The sequence below is a fragment of the Rattus norvegicus genome, chromosome 1 (genome assembly GCF_021556685.1).
Source record: "Rattus norvegicus strain SHRSP/BbbUtx chromosome 1, alternate assembly SHRSP_T2T, whole genome shotgun sequence".
Taxonomy (NCBI): Eukaryota; Metazoa; Chordata; class Mammalia; order Rodentia; family Muridae; genus Rattus; species Rattus norvegicus.
The window spans coordinates 156,254,099-156,275,093 of NC_141534.1; the positions used below are offsets into that span (position 1 = coordinate 156,254,099).

At 44.0% G+C, this 20,995-nt stretch overlaps 2 protein-coding genes across 10 annotated transcripts in view; one reads left to right on the forward strand and one right to left on the reverse strand.

Annotated features, from left to right (window-relative positions):
• The window catches only part of Me3 (malic enzyme 3), a 197,150-nt gene extending 189,460 nt beyond the window's left edge, over positions 1–7,690 (forward strand). For 2 of the 8 annotated variants that reach the window (XR_015630266.1, XR_015630267.1), the window contains 4 exons: positions 198–303; positions 1,579–1,752; positions 2,517–2,615; positions 3,922–4,163. Coding sequence is in view for 4 of the 8 variants with exons in the window: in NM_001415972.1 (NP_001402901.1) it covers positions 198–303; positions 898–1,040; positions 1,579–1,752; positions 2,517–2,615; positions 3,922–4,083 (684 nt within the window). In the remaining 4 variants the exon portion in view is untranslated. 8 annotated transcript variants of the gene reach the window in all.
• Positions 7,691–11,467: 3,777 nt separating this feature from the next.
• Ccdc81 (coiled-coil domain containing 81) overlaps positions 11,468–20,995 on the reverse strand; it is a 51,669-nt gene continuing 42,141 nt past the window's right edge. Inside the window, exons 13-16 of one of the 2 annotated variants that reach the window (XM_087558291.1) lie at positions 19,928–20,006; positions 19,513–19,733; positions 13,511–13,636; positions 11,468–11,978 (exon numbers count right to left, since the gene is read on the reverse strand). In XM_087558291.1, coding sequence (XP_087414417.1) covers positions 11,837–11,978; positions 13,511–13,636; positions 19,513–19,733; positions 19,928–20,006 — 568 coding nt within the window. In that variant the 3' untranslated portion in view covers positions 11,468–11,836. 2 annotated transcript variants of the gene reach the window in all.

Consider the following 20,995-nt stretch of genomic DNA (forward strand, 5'->3'; position numbering starts at 1 on the left):
AACACCTGTATACATTTCCTTAGGGTTCATTCGCCTTAGGTCCTACTGGGAAATCTGATCAAGGGAGCCTCACTATTCTGCAGGCTCAGACCAAATCATGAGGCTCAATCCAAAACACTGTCAGAATCCTAATGCATCAAGGACCTGTTCAATGCCTTCAACATTCTACCTACTCCATCTTTCTTCTTTTCCTACAGGGTAGAAGCCACCTAAACCATGAGAAGGAGATGTTTGCCCAAGAGCATCCTGAAGTCAACTCCCTGGAGGAGGTAGTAAGGCTGGTGAAGCCCACAGCAATTATAGGTAGGAGGAAGAAGAAAGGGCCCTACTACCCAGCCCAGCTAACCCTCCTAACTTGCAGATGGAGAGTCTGAGGTTCAGTGAAACAACCTGTAGAAGCACAGGTTCCCCTCTTCTGTGTCTGCTTCAATGCTGTAGACTTGTATTCAGTGACTTCTCTATAGAAACTATAGAAATGAAGGACGAGAGTTGCAACTTGTTGACACAGAATGATAAAATAGAGTAGGAAAGGACAATGTTGCTCTCTTCAGTGCATGAAGGTGAGCTCTCCCTCCACCCCAATACAGGGACCCTGGCACCTGTCTCTGTACTAGAGGAGCGCTCTGCTCTCAGCAGCATTCAGAACGCCTTTAAGGTACAAAGGATCAGAGACCTGAAACAAGCCAGTGGTCTCTGTGGAATGAACAAGAGGTCTTAGCTAACTCAAGCAACAGGATTCTTTTCCCTTCTGCTCCCTCAACCCTATAACAGATTTTATCCCCAAGATTCCCAAGTCTGTCATGGGGTACCTAGTTCCCTCACAGAGCCACAAGAAGAGAAATGGGATATTTATACCCATTAGGCATTCCCTACTACCCCCCACCCTCTTCCCTGTAGGTGTCGCTGCCATCGCAGGAGCCTTCACGGAGCAGATTCTGAGGGACATGGCCTCCTTCCATGAGCGCCCTATCATCTTTGCCCTGAGCAACCCCACCAGCAAGGCTGAGTGCACAGCTGAGAAGTGCTACCAGGTCACCGAGGTCAGCGGGGAGTCCTTTCTCCCACCAGCTGAGAGAAAGTAGTAACAGTTTCTACCAGAAACCCTAATTGGGTGACAGAAGAGTGCCCCATCATAGTGAGCAAGCTGAGGTCTAGAAAGATGAGTCAACTTTCCAAACATCATTAAGCTAATAAGGACTAGAGCTATCTCTGAAACCTAGATCTAACTCCAAAACCAAAGCTCTCCCATGATACTGCATTTCTCAGTGTTTCCCCAAACTACAGAGCTTTGTCCAAAACCATGGCTCCTATATTCTCTAGGCAACTGTTCTAAGTTGGCCCTTCCAAATATTGGGGGGAAGAGACACCATGACCTCTACTGTCAGTAACTTAAAGGGAGGTGGGGCTTAGCTTTCTGGTCAAATAAATAAATTGTTCTTAGAGTATTTACCAAGTTCTCACTACAGTTCTGGACACTTAGGGGAGAATGAAGATGGCCCAATATCTAAGAGATATGACTGCCATGACTATCCCAAACCTGTCTCCACACTCCAGCTCTTCTTTTCTTCCTGCCTCCAGGGCCGAGGAATCTTTGCCAGTGGAAGTCCTTTTAAGAGTGTGACTCTGGAAGATGGCAGGACATTCATTCCTGGTCAGGGAAACAATGCCTATGTGTTTCCCGGGGTAGCACTGGGCATCATTGCTGGTGGGATCCGACATGTGCCAGATGAAATTTTCCTCCTGACAGCAGAGGTACCAAAGTCTTTTCTCTCTAGGATGCTTCTAATAGGGTTGGTGGATCAACACCAGGTCTTTAAGCCTGGCGACCCCTAGATTCATTCTCTCTTGTCTCTTCTACCCACTCACTGAACTACAACCTTGGCATTAGACCAGAAACAAGGCTGGAAAGGAAAACTCATAGAACCATGAACAGAGAAATTATTTGGGTTAGGTGGCTGCCTGGAATATCAAGCATGTGGAGGAGACTAGAATCCAAGAAGTAAGAGGCACAGAGAGTGCTGTGCAACCGGCTGTGGCCAGCCAGAGGACAAAAGTCTTTGTTTGCTAGTCACAGCTACTACGTTCTTCTTAGGCTTAGCTATTTTCTTTTAGAATTCAAAGAGCCCCATGCTGCTTTAAACTTCAGCTATATTTACTATAGAAAGAATGAGTCTTTGTTTAAGCCTAAGCACTAAACTTTCTTAGGGCTATGTGTGACACAGGTTGCAGTACCTGAGCAAGCTTTGGGATAATGGGATGGATTTGTTCTGTGAAGGAAAAATGGATATCTCTCTCTCTCTCTCTCTCTCTCTCTCTCTCTCTCTCTCTCTCTCTCTCTCTCTCCCCCTCCCTCCCTCCCTCCCTTCCACTCCCCCTTCCTCCCTCTCTCTCTCTCTCTCTCTCCCCCTCCCTCCCTCCCTCCCTCCCTCCCTTCCACTACCCCTTCCTCTCTCTCTCTCTCTCTCTCTCTCTCTCTCTCTCTCTCTCTCCTTCTCCCTCTCCCTCTTCATCTCTAGCAAATTGCCCAAGAAGTCTCTGAGCAGCACCTGTCCCAGGGGAGACTGTACCCACCACTCAGCACCATCCGAGATGTGTCTCTGAGAATTGCAGTCAAAGTAAGGGGCGTCCTACTTGTACTCCTCTAGTATGGGTAGTAAGGCTCCACCTATTCCTCGGACTTTGGGAGGTCTAAGAGGATGGCAGCTGGGGAAACATTCTGGGCTCCCTGACCCTCTCTGCATGCACCCCAAAGACTGAGTGACAAATTCTTGCGTGGTCAACAGACTGAGTCCTCAAGTTCCACCCCAAATACCCATTCAGGAAAGTTCCCACATTTCCACCAAAACATCAGGAAAGGGTCATTAGAGGCCATGGTCTTATGAACCAGAATGTGGGTGGAATTTTTGCTTAATGAATCATAATCATTCATTTATGAGAAAGGTCAGCCTGCATAGCATCATGGCCAGGACTCAGTCCTCACTCTAGCAATCAGCGGAGGGTAACTGTGGCCCAAATACCTTACTTCCTTCAACTTCAGTTCTCTTTCTGAAGAGGTCAGAAGCTCCTTTCTCCGGAACTCTGGAGAGTAAATGTTCCTGCCGAGCAGAGCAGATGTTTAGTTTTTCCTCTTTCTCTCTTTAAGAGGTGACAAGGTGATCAGACTCACATAATATTCCAGATTATGCAAGGAGATTATGAAAAGGTGATAGGTTTTCAAACAGCAGCATAATACAATAAAGACCAATTTCAAATAATAATTATCCAAGGTGGATAGCGGGTAAATATCATTCCCATTAAGGTATATGGCTCTTCTGTAAGAATGACAGATAATTTCAGAACTGCACTGCAAAGCAATACATATTCCCCATGAGTTTGTTGTCCAGGGCAGGCACCCTTAACCCGCAGCTGTCAAGTCCAACAACTTGGGTTCCAACCCAGTTTAGCCACCCCACTTACTTCATTAGAGCTCTTTGTTCATAAGATAATCATCCAGTTCAACCTCTCAGGCCGCATGGGAGTGGCTTATATTCACATCGCTCTTAAAAAAAAGTTATAATTACTCTGCTTACCGACCAGTGAACGGAAGCACCCATGAAGTCTGCTATGGCTGGAAACCCACAGGGAGTGGGAAGCAGGTGAGATAGGATCAGCCTCTTTTAGCCTGGCCCAGACACAAGGTATGAATCCTTCGTCTCCAGGGCTCTGGGAGAGGGGGACTGCTAGCCTCTTGGGAAAATAAGCACACACTATCTAGGAAGAATGTTTTAAACCTCCGCTTTCAGTGGTGTCATATGTGACAATTGAAGGGAAACATGTCTGGTTCTTTAGGAGATATCCCTTTGCCCCTGGCTGCCAAGTAAGGGGCCTTCAAGATAGATTTACCCACAAATCTAGTTCCTCATCCAAATGTATTTTTCCTAGGTCCTCGACTATGCGTACAAACACAACCTGGCCTCCTACTATCCAGAGCCCAAGGACAAGGAGGCTTTTATAAAATCTCTGATCTACACTCCAGACTATGACTCCTTCTCGCTAGACACCTACACCTGGCCTAAGGAAGCTATGAGTGTTCAGAAGGTCTGACGCCATCTCCAGAGATTGTTTGGGATCAATGAAGAAATACAATATAAACAGGTTCCAAAATGGCCAGTCTTGTCACCATGGTTACGGTTGTCATTTGTTTTCCTTTGGGTGTTGGGGTAAGATGCTAAGGCATACAGCGGTAACAGCCTTGTTCCTGAAGGACCTGCAGGCTCACCTTCCTATAACCCTTTTCTGAATTCCTTTCTGGATATTTCTTTTACTATTAACTGCTAACTATTAACCAAACCTTGTGGGGAAATTCTGCCTAGAATCCTGCCTTTGTAGAGCTCAAAGTCTAGATCAGACACAAGTCCCATTTCATAAGAAAGTGTTATGTCCACGAAAAAAAAAAAAGTTCATGTAGAAGTCAGAGTGCTCGGAGAAGAATGGGCACTTCCTATAAAGACACAAAAGGAGACCTGGCTTTGTACTTTGCCCAAGAGTGAAGGATGGGTTAAGTCATAAGCACTCAAGAAATGCATGCAAAACTACATACGAGAAAATGAGGTCCACCCATCAGGGAACTAATCCCTTTCAGAAGAATACATTAATTTCAAGATTGAGTAGGACATGGGGGCTGAGTGGCTAGAGGCTCACTACCCTTTGGGTTGTTGGGTACTGTGCATTCTTTTTGGTCATTACTAAAAGGAAAACTAGAGAATTGGGGGTAGGAAGGGTCAGCATGCCAAAAACTGAGGAAAACGAGGAGCAATGAGAGCAAACACCGTGGGGAAGGTGTTTAAGTCTAAGAAAGACTTGATGTAATGTTTCAGGTTCCAGAACACTCTCCTCTCCATCCTTCACACAGACACAATTGAGCAGTTTGCTTCTAGAGGTGACATCAGTCTGCCTTTGGTGTTTTTAAGGCCTGTTTAGTGAAAACGTCTACCTCCTCCATGTTCAGGAGTGCACACACTCCAAGACAAACAGTAAAGAATGGCTTGGAGCCCCTGCTGTGAGCTGTGTCCTTTTACTGCATAAGTCATTCTTAAGACCTACCCTGCTGTCTCCTTGGCCAGGATTCCTGCTGCACATAATGAGTAGGTTCTATATGACTGTCTCTCAGGTCAAGCCAGGTAAATTACTAAAATCCATGGAGAATATTTTGCACATTCATGAATCAACTGCCCCTTGTTTGGGTCTTATTCTTCCAATACCAGCTTCTTGGGTGCTAGTCCTCAACCAAGGATATCCCCAAAGCATAGACCTAAATGCAGAAAGCAAAACAATGCATTTCTAGAAGAGAATAAAGCAGTGAGTCCTTGTGAAGACTCCCCAGTAAACCTCTGATTACAATCTCACATGCAATGCCTGTGTCCCTGGGGATACAATTCACAAAAGATGGAAAAAACTGGCTAAGGTTTCCAATTTTCTGATCTATTGCATCAGCCCCACATGGCTGCCAAGAATCTTGTTGGATTTCTCATCTCCTCAGGAGAAACAATCTGTCTGGACCCAACCTAATCCTTTTTATTCCATGTCCGGACTCAGTAAATGCACCCAGAGAAGAAAATGGCTGCTTATGCCAGAAAGGATCCCTCCATGGAATCCGATACTGCTAGTTAATATCTTTTGTCCCAGTGTTATTAGGTGTGTGAGGTTTAGCACTGTTATAATTTATGGTGAACTCAAAACTGTAAACCTTGGTGATTTACTAAATAATGTATTTGTTTTGTCGTGCCATATCTTAGATATCATATCTTGGAAGTCTCTCTTGCAATTCATTATTTATTCAGATGCTTACTTAAGCTTACAGAGTACCTAATGTTTGTAAACATTCTCCAGTTATTTCTCCCACAGAACTCAAACGATTCTTTCCCAAAGTGAAAATATGGCTGTCTTAACATTAAAACATAGAATCATTTCATCAGCTTCACGGTAAAAATGATTATCAAGAAACCTAATTTAAATCACATCACTTGAAAAACATAAAACATTACATGTCCAAATTCTTAGTAGAAACTCTTGTTCAGGTTGAGAACACATGGGAAAATATCAGACTTTAAAGCTAAGTAATAGTAATTTCTAATGTTTGACCAAAAAAAAAATAGGAGTTTCAGAAACTGGATAATTAAACACCGTTTTAGATACAAAGACAACATAACTCTACTTTTATTTTAAAAAAAAAATCCAGGGGCAGGGGAGAAGGCTCAGTAAGTCATGAGCGTGCCATGCAAGAACTGAGTTCAACCCCTAGAGCATATGTAAAAACGCTGAGAGCAGCAGGATGCACTTGTAACCCCAGCACTGAGGTAGACGTCAAGGAGACAGGGGGATCCTGGGGCTCAATGACCAACCAGCCTTGCTCAACTGGCAAGCTCCAGGTAAAAGTTGAGAGACCTTATTTCAAAACAGCAAAGAAGAGAGCAACTGAGGAAGCCACTTGCCATTTGATGTTAAACCTCTGCTGTGTGCATGTGTACACCCACATACATTCAAATACACATATGAGATGCCTACTAAATGAAACACTATCCCAGCACAGTATTTTATTTCACAGTCTTCCCCTAGTCTATCCTCAGCCCTCCTCCTCTAATTCATACGCCAAACATGAACATTTATTATGGCAAGGCATTCTTCATCAGAAGACATTAAGCACAAGCTGCTTCTGTGCAGAATGGATCTCGCATGAGCTTCTATCAAAGCTGCCTTTTCTAACTAGAAGTTTCAAAATTGCATAGGGTGAGATTTATGGAAATGCACTTGATCACTGTGAAACTTAAAGTCCCACAGAAGCAACCGTTGCACAAACTTGACGTACGACCAGTGCACATTCAAGAAGGCGAGCACCGAAGAGCAGGTAGGTAGCTATGTGTCTGCAGTGTTTGAAGTGACTTAAGGAATAAGCCACAGAAGGTTTGGGGCGCTGTTTATATTTTGGGGGGAATTTTGTGTAACTAAAACCAGACAAGTACTGTGTCACGTCTTGGCAGCCAATCTCACTAAACTTCTTGCGTATCTCACATGTGACAGTAACAATCCTAACAGGTTGCACTTTTATCAAGCACTTAGCTTTAATATTCCTGTGGAAACATTATTAGATTCACTCACTAAGCCTATATTGTTGACTAAAATGTGCAGTAAATTTGGTCTAATCTCAGGCTCCACACCCAAGGAAACAGCATAAAGCAGCCATCTTGTATTAAATGCTTTTTTCCATTGGAGACCCTGAAAAGCAGCCGCACTTCAGAACACTGTTTCTCTAAGAAGTTGTTTGCTATAGAAAGCTCTGCTGTACGTCGCTGTCCCGTAGCTCCTCCTCATTTTTCACTGCACTTTCAGTTAATGCTAAAGCAACAAGCACTGGGGCTCTCCCAGGACCTGCAGCACAACGCAGAGCAATACAGCAACCGGGCTCCTCCCGAAGTTTCATGTTTTCAAGACTTAACCAGTAGTCATGGACGGTGTTGGGCCATCATCAAAAGGCCAGCCTAGAACCTGGATACCTTGTTTCTCAACCAGAGCCCTATCTTAAGTTGTGTCACACACCCATGTGTGTACTGCCCTGGTAATTCTGTAGTTCTTAAATCCCTCTAAATCTGTTCTGGGTTGCACCGGTTGGGTTATGAGTGGTAAGAAATCTCATATTCCTATTAAGAGAACTCCACAGTGGGGTTGGGGATTTAGCTCAGTGGTAGAGGGCTTGCCTAGCAAGCAGAAGGCCCTGGGTTCGGTCCCCAGCTCCAAAAAAAAAAAAAAAAAAAAAAAAAAAAAGAGAGAGAGAGAGAACTCCACAGCAAGTGGGTGGTTCATCAAAGCCATGCTGATCTAGTTAAAAAATAACGCTTCATACGATTATTTTTTTAGTTTTTAAAAATTAATACAGAAATGATTTCAAGAAACCAAAGTCTAATAACACTGGGCACCTGAAATTCCCAGACATCTGAAGATGAAATCGGGACTGACAGGAGAACAACTTCCCAACAAGCATCAATGTGTGAATATGGAAGCAATGTATGGATGCTTGCCGGGGTCACTCAGAATCCAAGTTCCGATGATCAACTTCATTCTACTTTAAGGGCATTTGGCTGGAGAGCACGGAATCCACTCAAAAAAGCCGTGCTGTGCCCAACAGCAATCTCCGGGGCCTTCTAGAAGCTCCATAAATGGATAACCAACAGCACCACGGAAGGGAATCAGCTGACTCATGAACAGCTACGCCCTAAGCACACGGCCAATACTGGTGACACAGGCAACGACAGCAGGGTGGGCCCCGGAGTTGCAGCTGGACTGCAGCAGGGAAACACATCCTCCCTGGCCTTGAAGCTGGGAGAGCCGCAGAGAGCGCCAATCTGCACACTCCCAAGCGCCCAGGAGTCACAAGCCCTTTCTTTTTGAGCCTAAGCAGACCTGAGCACCTCCTCGGATCCAGAGCCAATGAGCAGAGAGTTTGCCCTCTCTCGGATGTCATCACTGCAGAAGAGGGAGGTGCTGGGGATGAGGGAAAAGAAACCAAGGAGGCTGGAAGGAGTCAGGGACAAAGCCTGCTTGAGGCTGGAGAGAAATGTGATGTGTGTCAGGAGAGGAAGCAGAAGGAAAGCAGAAGGTTCTGGGAGTTATGCCTGCTTTATGTTTTAACTCTTGGAAACATTATTTGGGTTTTTTTTCATCCCAACACAACACACACACACACACACACACACACACACACACCCCAGAGTCTTATGTAGTCCCATGCTGATCTTGAACTCACAATGTAGCCAAGGATACCCTCGAAGCTCTCATTCTACTATCTCCACATTACCAAAGGGCTGAGATTACAATTGTTCATGGTCATCCACTTTATACAGTATTGGGAATAGAAAGCAAGACTTTCAGCAAGCACTCTATGAACCTGAGCCCATCCTGGGCCCCTGTCATTCATTCTCCCACTCCCTTCCCTGCCTGCTGCATTTATTACATTGTGTGTGGGCATCACCATACCACAAACGTGGCAGTCAGTTACGAGAGTCAGTTCTTTCCTTATGTGGTGGAGGACCTGGGGATCAAACCGGAGTCCTTACCCTTGACAGCAATGTACATGCTCACTGAGCGATGTACGTTTAATTAATGGGTTATTAAATGAAAATCTCAGTGCTAGGATTGGGATACTGCCCACAGATTGCTGGTCAGGGAGGTCCTAGAGACCCCCAAAACAGCATAAGCTATCACCACTGCTCTTGATTCCCGTCAGAGCTAGATGGAGAGACCCTACTGCTAAAAATACAACACATTTTGGTTGCAGGGCATAGTGGATGAAATAAATCAAGCCGGGATTGAGCTGAATTTTTTTCTGTCAGAAGATGCAAACTACTTGGGAGAGACTGGGCATCAATGGTCTCATCAATGTTCAATTGTGGGGGCTACAATACCAACCTGTCTGGCAAGGTACACCCACCGATGCAATGATGGCATAGCTCTTCTGGGTCACCAGTTGCTTTCTGAATGGATCTAAGACCCGTGCCATGGGAATGATTTCACACATGACACTATAAACCAGATCAAAGAGAGATCATAGGCCATGGGGTTGGGGGACCTCCTACTGCTGTTGTACTACATGGTCACTACTACATGGTCCACGCCTTCAAAATGCCTTCCTAATATTTGTGTTTATACCTTTAAATTAGTGCTGCTATCAACCTTGGTCAAAGAAGCTTCTGTTTACAATGACAGAGTCAATAGTCACTAACCAAAGTGATGGGAGTAAGTGACTCTTGAGTGTTCAACCCTAAATGGAACATTTACATCAAACCCCTACAGCTCAGAAACCATCTAGCAGAGGGAGCAAAAAGAATGTACGAGATGGAGAGTAGAGAGGAGTGCTGGGGAATGCTGACGTCAGGACACGATGGCACCATTGCCTCAGGAACTCACAGTAACGTAGTGATGGTTACCTGCACAAGTCCTATCCAAGGCCAGACCAGTCAGCATTCCCTCACAAAGTCCCTGTGTGTCATTAACTAAAACACTCCACCAATATGGCTCTGAGCCTCTGAGGTGATGTACACGCTCAAGCTTTCCATAAAAGTCTAAGTGTAGCATTGTTTGGATGAAGGACTTAGAAAAACCAATCTTAGGAAAAAACCTTGATTCACCAAGAAACTTGCCCTGATGGCTAGCTTACATAGTCCCAGAAGGTCATGTGCATTCACTGGGGAAGAGAATGTAACATACCACAAGCAATGAGCTTTATGTGCTAAAATACCTACCAGCCTGGAAAGACAGGCCCACCAGTGCAATAGTGGTAAAGCTGTCACTGGAGGTAACTAGCAGCTATTTTCCTTGGATCTGAGTGATTGCAGTCTGGAAGGAATTCATGCCTGGTGGTCAAAAGCACATAACTGAGGACCCATAAGGGCCTACTGGGGGAATTTACTGTTGTTTGGTTAAACGATGATGCTATTTGTTTGTGCCTGTAGATGCATGATTTCAGAGCAGAGAAGTTTGGTGGGTTTTTTGTTTTTTGGGTTTTTTTTGTTTGTTTGGTTGTTTGGTTGGTTGGTTGGTTGGTTTTGTTTCATTTTCCCCAGTGGATAGTGATTAACAGGGAGACTAAGCTAATCAAAGTGCCAAGTATAAGTAGCTGTGAGTGCTCTGATGTGGGTGAGTCCTTTGTATCAACCTCCCTCTATTCAAGACTCAGGCAATGCTGCTGAAAAGGAAGCAGAAGGAATGTTAGAGATGGCAGATAGGGAGGAGAACTGTGAAGTGTTGACTTCGGGACATAGCTATTGCACGCATCAGCTCTGAGCAGCTGTGGTTACCTGCATAAGATCAGTGAGTCAAAATTCTAGTGGGTCTTCTCTAATGGATGAGGGAGGAGTTCCTGCGGCTCCATCCCTGGAGTAGGAAGCTATAGGCAGTTGATGGTCACTAAGAGAGAAGAGCCCACAGAGCTCTATCACTAGCTGAAGAACTATTGACAATTTGTAGCTTCCGGGGGAGGGAAAGTCATTTTTTTATAGGGGTATGGCCTCTGATAGGTTTGCTATGACCCAGTGGCCAGCCCCATGCTCAACTGAACTCAGGTGGTTATTTTAAAGGTGGGTTGGGGCATGAAGTAGAAAGGAGTCGAGAAGAGAAATATAAGGTACATTATATGCACGTATGAGAGGGATCTAAAATCTAAAATGATCCTGGGCTAGAGAGATGCTCAGCAGTTAAGAGCACATACTGGTTTTGCAAAGGGTTATTAATTATTAATTATAAACAAAAACAAAAGAAGACATAAGGTTGGGAGGGATGTAAGGTAAGATTACTAGGGGGAAATTGGAGAACGGTGGTGATAGATGGACCTGATCAAAATACATTGTGTAAATGCATGAAACTCTCAATGAATAAATAAAAACTCATTTTAAAAGTTGGGGAGGAGATAAACATACCATTACAAATCACCATGCATAGCCAGCATTTAGAAAATATTTATTATAATATGTCCTTTATAGATGGGAAAATATGAAGTTTCTAAAGGAAAGCTGGGTCAACAGCCCACCAATGGGAAGTTGGGTCCCATTCACAACCGCTATAGCAATGGGGTCTAGGCTAAGAATTATTCCAATACCTTCACTGCTGTCAGAGCGAAGTTCGAGGAATAAAAACACAGGGGTGAGAGTAACATGGGACACACAGGGAATCATTAGTCAATGTGAATTCAAGAAAGGGTTAGAAAGTACTCAATCTTTTTTTTTCCTCTGAGGTACAAATATACACACCCTAAATATTCAACAACTCCAAATAAATGTCCCTCGGGAAACATAGGTTCAAACTTTGAGTTCTACACGAGCAGTCGTGAGCCCTGCAGGAACTTATTCAGGGGCCACACGTTGCTCTCGCCCGTGTTGGAGGTGCGCCTCTGGCACTGCCTGCAGCGCCGATACTTCTCGCACTGGTCCAAGAGAAACAGCTTGTCGGAAGCCCTGGGGAGAGGAACGCAGACGTTGACGTCACCAGGTGACCAGTAGATTCTACAACCTTCTTCTGACCTCCTTAGGTGCCAGGAAAACAAGTGATGCATGTATATATATATACATATATACATATATATATTATCTATAAAATATTTTTAAGTCAGGGCAGGAGAATAGTGGTTGCTACTCTTCCAGAGGACCTGGGTTTGGTTCCAAGAACCAAAAGTGGCTCATAGTTGCCTGTAACTCCAACTCCAGAGGATCTGACGCCCTCTTCTGGTCTCCTCAGGTACACACACACACACACACACACATACACACTCACACTCACACACACACACACACACACACACACGTAAAAAATAAAATCTAAAACGGTAGTTGAAAGTAACTATTTAACTGTTTTTTATTGTGTTTGGTCCTGATAATCTGATATTATTGGCTAGATTTATTTCATTGGATTTTTAACACTAATGAAATCTTTTTTTCATTTTAGAAAGTCTTACCATATATTTCTGAAGGATTACTATTGTTTTCAAAGTATATATTTCCCCATTTTTTTTCTTTTTACCTCTAAACTCCTGGGCTAGCTTCATCAGGCAGATATTTACTTTCACAGTTTGCAAGTTTAAAAATATGACTAACATTAGCAGCCTTTCCAAAGTTAATGCTAATCATCTGAACTGTAAGTATACAGCTGGAGAGAGGTCTGGCTGTCCTGTGTGTGGTTCATCTCCCATCGATCTTTCCTTGACTCTGCTCTTAAAACCTCTCCATAAAGGCCAGACACGGTGGTACACACCTTCAGTCCAAGCACTCAGGAGGCAAAGGCTAATGAGTCTCTGTGAGTTTGAGGCCGGTCTGGTCTATATAGCAAGTTCCAGTCCAGCAAGGGCCACATAGCAATACCCCATCTCAAAACAAACAATAAACTCCATAAGGCATGGAAGTGTTCAGCAGGGAGAGGCACCCTGCTTCTAAGTAGCTTTCTCCAAAGAGAATTGAAATGCTCCACGAAGTGATCACCAAAGCAAAAGCAAAGATCAGGGCATGGTCAGTGAAAACTTAACATACAACACAGAACTGTCCACACTTTTGCCAATAAAAAAAAAAAACATTTTGAATCAACCGCAGCAGCATCTCTTACTCAGCACATTTATTTGCCCCACAAAATTTTGTAGAGGGCCATACTAATAACCGGAGTCCACAGTTGAACCCTCTGCCACCCTAGAGTTAGACTCGAATAGCTTCTCATGCTGCGGTTCAAGACCCCTTGAGGGGGGGCAGTCCTGTATTAGATCTCTTACATATCACATTCATTCATTCATTCATTCATTCATTCACAACAGTAGCAAAATTACGGTTATGAAGTAGCAACAAGATAATTTTCTGGTTGGGGGCCACCACAGCATGAGGAGCTGTATTGAAGAGTCAGTTCAGAACTGACCGAGAACCACTGTGTCCGGGGGGAGTAAATATGTAGCTGACTTACAAGGAAGTTTCTTGCGAGCAAAAGCCATCTGGTTCCCATTAGGTCTTACCGCTCAAAGGCCTTTTCCTCCAAGTCCCGCTGCTTCTTCATGGCCAGGCTCCTGTCCCAATCTTCTTGCAAGCACTGGTTGAGTCTGTTCACTCGATCCACCTCAGCAGCTCTGTCTGCCAAGTGCCTGGAGGGGAAAGAACATTCTGACTCCATTCATAATGCTGGGAAGGAGCTGTGCTGACCTTGGGAGCCCTGACTCTTTTGTTAAGTTAGACGGAATGCATTCTGGTCTTGTTTGTGAGTCTTTGAAATACGCAGAAGACTTAGATGCTGTAAAAACGTGGTGAACCTGCCAATTCTCAAATCATGACTGGTTCTAGCATCTTTCATCTTCTGTCCTGGTTTAAATTACCAGGATCTAAGCCCTGTTCCAATTAACAATGTCAGCTTCCAAAGCCATTAATGTCCTTGAACTCATCTGAAGACTCGTCCCAAGTGGATTTTTCTGTACCGCATGCTTCTTCCCAGCCTCTTGGCTGTCAGTAATCAGCCTACAAGCAGCTACAGGCGCTTGGGTTTTTTCCCCCTTTTGAGAAAAGGTCTCTGTGTGTAGTTCAAGGTGGCTTTAAACTCTTGATTTCCTGCCTCAGCCTACAGGGTGCTGGAATTAGAGTGCACTGTCACACTAGGATGCTCCAGTCATTTTATGACCCAAAGTAGAAAGCCATACATGAAAGTGCAGAAAAAAGAAGTGGTAAAGAAGTGGCTTGGAAGCGAGAGAAAGGGAAGAGACTATCCAGCATTGAGGGACAAAACCTGGGGAGGAGGGGCCTGCTTGATGAAGGGCGTGTCTCAAGCGGAGACTGCAGTTCAATGGCTGGCTCTTGTTGACAGTGTGCTTCCACCATCGCTCTCCACACGCCCATCACTGCTGCTGCAAATCATCCAAGTCTGCTTCAAATTAGTCACGTGAATCTATGTTTGCCAAAATGAAACTTTTGCCAGCAGCTCTCACTGGAGTCTGAGGGGAGCGTCATTAAGTGTGACTACTGACTCAGACTACTCCGGCAGGCTTTGTGAGAAAGTGACAACCAGCAGTAGGTGTCGGGACCCTCTGACAAAAATCAGCAAGTGCTATCTTCAACTAGGTTGCTTTCCCCTAAAATCACCTTTCACCAAGCAAGCATGAAGCTAATTACTATCGTGTGGCAGGAAGATTCGATGATAAAATAGATCCAACATGCCTTGCCCATCACAGATTGGCAACCTTAGACAGATATCTACTTTCCCCATAAATGTCTTCCCATATGTTTAATGGGGCAGGAGGCAGAACTACTGTTACATCCAACATGATGACTCTCAAAGTCACCAATGACTGAAACAAACCAGGTGAACATATATTCTTACTGTTTGATTCCATTTATACAAAACCCAAAGAAACGCAAATTTAGCCAAGAACGGCAGAAAGCAGCTCAGGGTTACTTAAGGATGAGTTTTTTTTTTTTTTTTAACTTTTAAAGAAGCCATGCAGCATTTTTTTTTTAATTTGTTTCATTTATTATGCATACAGCATTCTGCCTAGACATATGCCTGCAGGCCAGAAGAGGGCACCACATCTCATTATAGATGGTTATGAGCCACCATGTGGTTGCTGGGAATTAAACTCAGGACCTCTGGAAAAACAGCCAGAGCTCTTAACCTCTGAGCCATCTCTCCAGCCCCAAGGATTTTTTTTTTTTTTTTGATGAGGCAGAGTTGGAAAAAGTTACAAAGGAGCAAAAGAAAACCCTGCGTGTGGGTAATAAACTTGGGCAGTTATGAAGACTGAGTGCTGTGTTCACAGGCGAATTCAAACCTGAACCAAAACCCATCCACATGTGTTCACATACAGTACATTATCAGTCGATTACAACTCCGCAATCTTTGCTTTTTAAGAATTTAAAAAAAAAAAAACATTAGGAAAGCTATGTCTTCTCCCAGGCTTGGCAGTGTTCTAACAATCTTCTAAGCTGTCACTGTCTCTCCTACCATTAAAATACCTGCAAAACCTTTTAGAATTGGTAAGTTACAACCTTTGTCTTTAAGCAGCCAATCCAGTGATTTCTAAACCACAGACTCTGTTGAAAACAAAATAGCAAGCTTGGGTTAAATAAATAAAGAGTAAATTCCATACCCTCACAGAATCATGGCAAATGATAAGACTTGGGAAAGCCTCAGAGCACCAGCATTGGCTACACCACTGCTACAGAGCAGAGCAATGTCTTCACCACGTAGCACTTTGGGGGCTACTTACCCAGTAACCACACCGCCACTTCTCCCCCTTGCACCAGTATAGCAGCTACTGCAGCCTTTTCTGCAGCCAGTTCTTTGTTCAGTTTGATCAAGGTTTTATCACTGCTACTCTAGGTAAAATATTTAGGTTCACTTGTTTTTTTATATGCTAAAATCAATAGATCCATGGGGATTCAGTCCAACAGAGTGCACCTCATTGAAAGGCCAGTAAGATGGATGCCTTAGTTGGGGTTTTTATTCATGTGATGAAACAAGACCAAAAGTAAGTTATGGTGGAAAGGGGTTTTTTTGGATTACACTTCTATAACATTGTTCATCACTGAAGGAAGTCAGGACAGACACTCAAGCAAGAGAAGAATCTGGAGGCAGGAACTGATGCAGAGGCCCTTGAGGAGTGCTGCTAACTGGCTTGCTACTCGTGGCTTGCTTAGCCTGCTTTCTTATAGAACCCAGGACCACCAGCTTAGGAATGACACCACCCACAATGGTCTGGTCTCTCCCCATCACTAATTATAAAAATGCCCTACAGACTTGCCTTCAGCCTGATTTTGTAAAGGCACTTTTTAAATTAAGGTTCCCTTCTCTTAGATGACTTTAACTAGTGTCAAGTTGGCATAAAACTATCCAGCACGATGGTTCAGCAGATAAAGGCTCTTTGTTGCCAAACCTGATGTCCTGGGTTTGATCTCTGGCAGGAGAGAACTCATTTTCACATAGTGGAAGGAAAGAATTCACTCTTATAAATTGCCCTCTGATCCTCACACACACTGTGGCATGCATACACACACACACACACACACACACACACACACATATACATACATACATACATACATACTTATGCATACATATATACATTCATACACAAATATTAAACAAATATTTTAAAGATTATCCACTTAAGCTGATACAGAGTAGAATTATATACCAATTTATAGCTCTGCAAAAGATCAGCACACACACACATATAAAAGTAATCAGGTGCCAGATGTAAATGTGCTTTTATTCACCAGATGTAATTGTCATCTCAAGGCTTTCTGCTGAGTAAGCTCATCATTCAAGTCCTTTATGAACTCTGGTTCAATTCACTTGTTCTGTCTCAAACTCCTGTCCAAGCTGACTGATTTAATTTGACTTCTCTCCACTTGTGACTGAATTGCTCTGCCTGGTCTCATATAATTTTAGAAATATGTTCCAATCTTCTGGCTCCTTCTCATTCTCTGGCTCCTTCTGTCTTCACCTGCAACCTGACTCTGTAAAACTGTGCGATAAAACTGCCTCCTCACTCACTCTCTGTGCTGCTCTCTTAAGTCACCTCTCTTCCTCTGCTGTTCTCATGAGAGCCCGGCATATCCTATCTCTGATTCATTTTGTCAAATCTTTCTCAGATTCATCACTTTGTCTGCCCTTCAATTAGATGTTACTTTCAAACATGGTTGCTTCCTTCTATAAACTAACCTTACTTTCATTGTTTGGGATTAAAGGTGTGAACCAAGGGCATGTCTGCATTCCAGACAGATCACATAGACCTAGAAGGTCTCAGGATGTGATCCCTTACCAGAGCAACTATGTTGCTGGATTAAAATTCCTCTATACACACACACACACACACACACACACACACACACACACACACCACAGAGCAAACTTACATACACACCTGCATACAGCACACATAAACACACACCACAAGACATGCACACATAACACACCACAAACACACCACACACCTGCACGCACACACACACACACACACACACACACAAAAGTTTTCTTGCTTTGTAATAGTGGTAGCTCCCCTTATTGACTCTGTGACAAGCACTATGCTAAGCTATTTGCAGGAATTATTTAATTCTGGACCAACAAGATATAGATACCTGTATTAGCCCTAGAACAAAAAAAAAAAAAACAGTGCCCTCAAAAGTATGAAAGTATGTAGCCTGACCTTTATCACACAATTAATAAAGTGACAAAAACATGCCAACCAACCAGGATGCATTTGCAAAGTGGTGTCTAGAAACCCAAGTGAGAAACAAGTCAGAGTTCAAAGAAGGGGTGGTGACAGCCTATGTAGACAGGGTGTGCCTGCCAGGCTTGGGACAACAGCGCCTATCACTGAATATGAAAAATGTCAATATTTTAGAAATTTGATACATATGAACACAGGGCTTTTATCCCTATACATGTTAGACACGACTCCTTGTTTTTTATAAAATAGGGAAACACATAAGGCAGATTATGATTCTCACAGAATAAACTTCACACTTTAACAACTCCCACACCTTCCCTACTGACAGTCAAACCCACTCTTACCAGTGTTATCTCCAACCCGCTACTCAGCTCATGTCTAGCCAACCTGGCACAGAATATAATACAACCTTCCCTATCCTATTTGGACCATTTCTAATATTTATAAAAATTTAATAATATGATTTCTTGTAAGTATACTATCTTCTAAAGGGAGTGGATTTCTTGGCCAAGGCGTTTTTTTGGAGCTCCCAAGAACCTCAGTAATTCTGGATAATCAAAGATATAAGAATTGATGAACATGGGGTTTGGGGATTTAGCTCAGTGGTAGAGTGGCCCTGGGTTCGGTCCCCAGCTCCAGAAAAAAAAAAAGAATTGATGAACATTTACAAAGAAAAAACTAGTTTTCCATGGCAATCTGTGGGGAGGTAGGAATTAGGAAATGGATGATGGAAGGCTAGGAAGGAAACAAGAAAATGCTATGCTACTAAAAGCTAGTGAGACCTTTAAAAATGTCTCACCAGTTACATGACTAACTGAACACTCTAAGAAACTAGGTGTCTGATGCTTGAGCTTAGAGATGTAGACACTAAGACAGAATGTCTTTGCTCATCCTCTAACTCCATGATGGGAACTGAGGAAGGACCCATCTACTTGAGTGTGACAGCATATGTGGACACAGTTAGTACAGCCAATGAGTAGCGATGATGTTACAATTGTTTAAATGTTATGCTGCTGCTGTGCTCGCTGGCACACACATTTAGTCCCAGCACTAAGAAGGCAGAGGCAGACAGATCTCAGAGTTCCGGGCCAGTCTGGTCTATAAAGCAAGTTCCAAGACAGCCACCGTGCACAGAGAAACCTTGTCTCAAAAAACTGGAAAAAGAAAGGGAGGGGGAGGGGAATTTGCTGTCACTATACTGTGATATAAAAAGAAATGAGGGGGGACCTTAAGAGGTGGAGATCAGGAGAAGGCTATTTTTCTTCTTAGTAATGTTCTTTTCATTGGATGAATTATAAGGATAAAAAGAAGGGAGATGTGTAACAAATTTAGACTAGCATAACTCCTCAATAGGTTACCAATATGTTACTCTGCTATTGTTACAAAGAAAGAAAGTGGGGGGGGAGATGCAGGGAGGGAGGAAGTGGGAGGGGAGTGGAAGAAGAGCAGGAGGGGAGTGGAAGGAGAGCGGGAGGGGAGAGAAAGGGGAGGGGAGAAGGAGAGGAAGGGGAGGGGAGAGGAGTGGGAGGGGACAGGAGAAGGAGGGGAGAGGGAGAGGAAGGGGAGGGGAGAGGGAGAGGAAGGGGAGGGGAGAGGAAGGGGAGGGGAGGGGAGAGGGAGAGGAAGGGGAGGGGAGAGGAAGGGGAGGGGAGAGGGAGAGGAAGGGGAGGGGAGAGGAAGGGGAGGGGAGAGGGAGAGGAAGGGGAGGGGAGAGGGAGAGGAAGGGGAGGGGAGAGGGAGAGGAAGGGGAGGGGAGAGGGAGAGGGAGGGAAGGCAATGGAGGCAGACCCAGCCCTTACTCTCTCTTTGTCCTCTGAAGCATCTGCAGATCTCGCCTCTGGTCCACCAGCTGGTTCAGGATGGTGTTCCTCTTGAGGTTGGCGGCTGCCTCCATCTGATGCTTCATGCAACTCTGCTCTCGCTTTCGCTTTTCCATCTCCATTTCTCCCTCGTTCTTACCAAAGATGGGCTCAGCAGAGTCGGGCTCAAACATGGGCAGCTGGGAGGGTTTGTTCTTTACCTGAAATGAGCAACACATTATGGGCAGTTCTACAACCTAACAAAACACCAACAGCAAGGTTTATGGGAATGCAGAAGGGCCTCAGACCGTACCGAGCATACGGCATACGTGTGTGTTTACAGCATAACGTGCTTGCTTGTAGACTAGTGTTGATGTGGTGCATAATCTTAGAATAGCGATCCCTGTCTCCCTACCTGCGCATCCAAAGCTCTCTTATAGTACTGTGTTTCTTCCATCTTCTCTTTTAGATATTGAGCTCTTTGTGCAGCGAGTCTGGTGGTTTAGAAGCAGAGAAGATGAGAGCCATTTTACACACTCTACATTTACACACATTTTACATACATGTTGCATACAGTACAGCAACACAAGTTGGCATTATCAAAACATGTTCGGTATTAATAGGAACATGCACATGGTACTCAAAAAATTCATCTTTCATTCGGAGAGCTCTAATTGTAAGTAAAAAGTAATTCAAGTCCACACGCTCTCGGACATGTGTTTCACAAAGGACAGACAGGACAAGTATAAGATGATGGATCATGTCGTCCAGATGGGAGGAATATGGTAGATACCCTCCCCACCCCACATGTACTCACAAATACTTTCTTAAAATCTAGACAGGGACATGACTATACTTTCTATAAGCAGATTCAGTATACGATTCTTCTTTAAGAAAAGTAATCTACCCTATTAGAAATTACAGTCATCATAGGAAATTTGCCAAAGAACTTTATGATCCATAAAATTGGTGTAATAGAGCAGATATATTTTAAAGGAGAATATCCTTTTGGGCACAGAAACCAACTTATTGTTTATGGTAGCAGTCTCTGCTCATGCTACACAATTACTATCTGGGCTTCAGCAGCGAAAGTAGGAGCCCCCTAAGGTAGATATGAATTCTATGGCCCCAGCTACCCTCAGCATCAGACAGTACAACCTAAACAATGAGAGTCTCCTTCCTGAACATCCAGAATTGAGGCTAATAGTCTCTGAGTTCAAGGTGGAGTCAAAGTGATACCAACTATGTAACTTGACATAAGCAGAGGGAAAACCACTCCACACTACTTCCCAGTTCCTGGTTCTAGGGTCACCTGCATCCGTGTGTGTGTGTATGCGTGTGTGTGTGTGTGTGTGTGTGTGTGTGTGTGTGTGTGTGTGTGTGTGTGCATGCGCGCGCGTACGCACCCCAGATTTTATGGAGCATGCTACAGTCTTATAATAAGGCCTAAGCTTTGTCATGGGGTCACTTGAGCATCTCACAG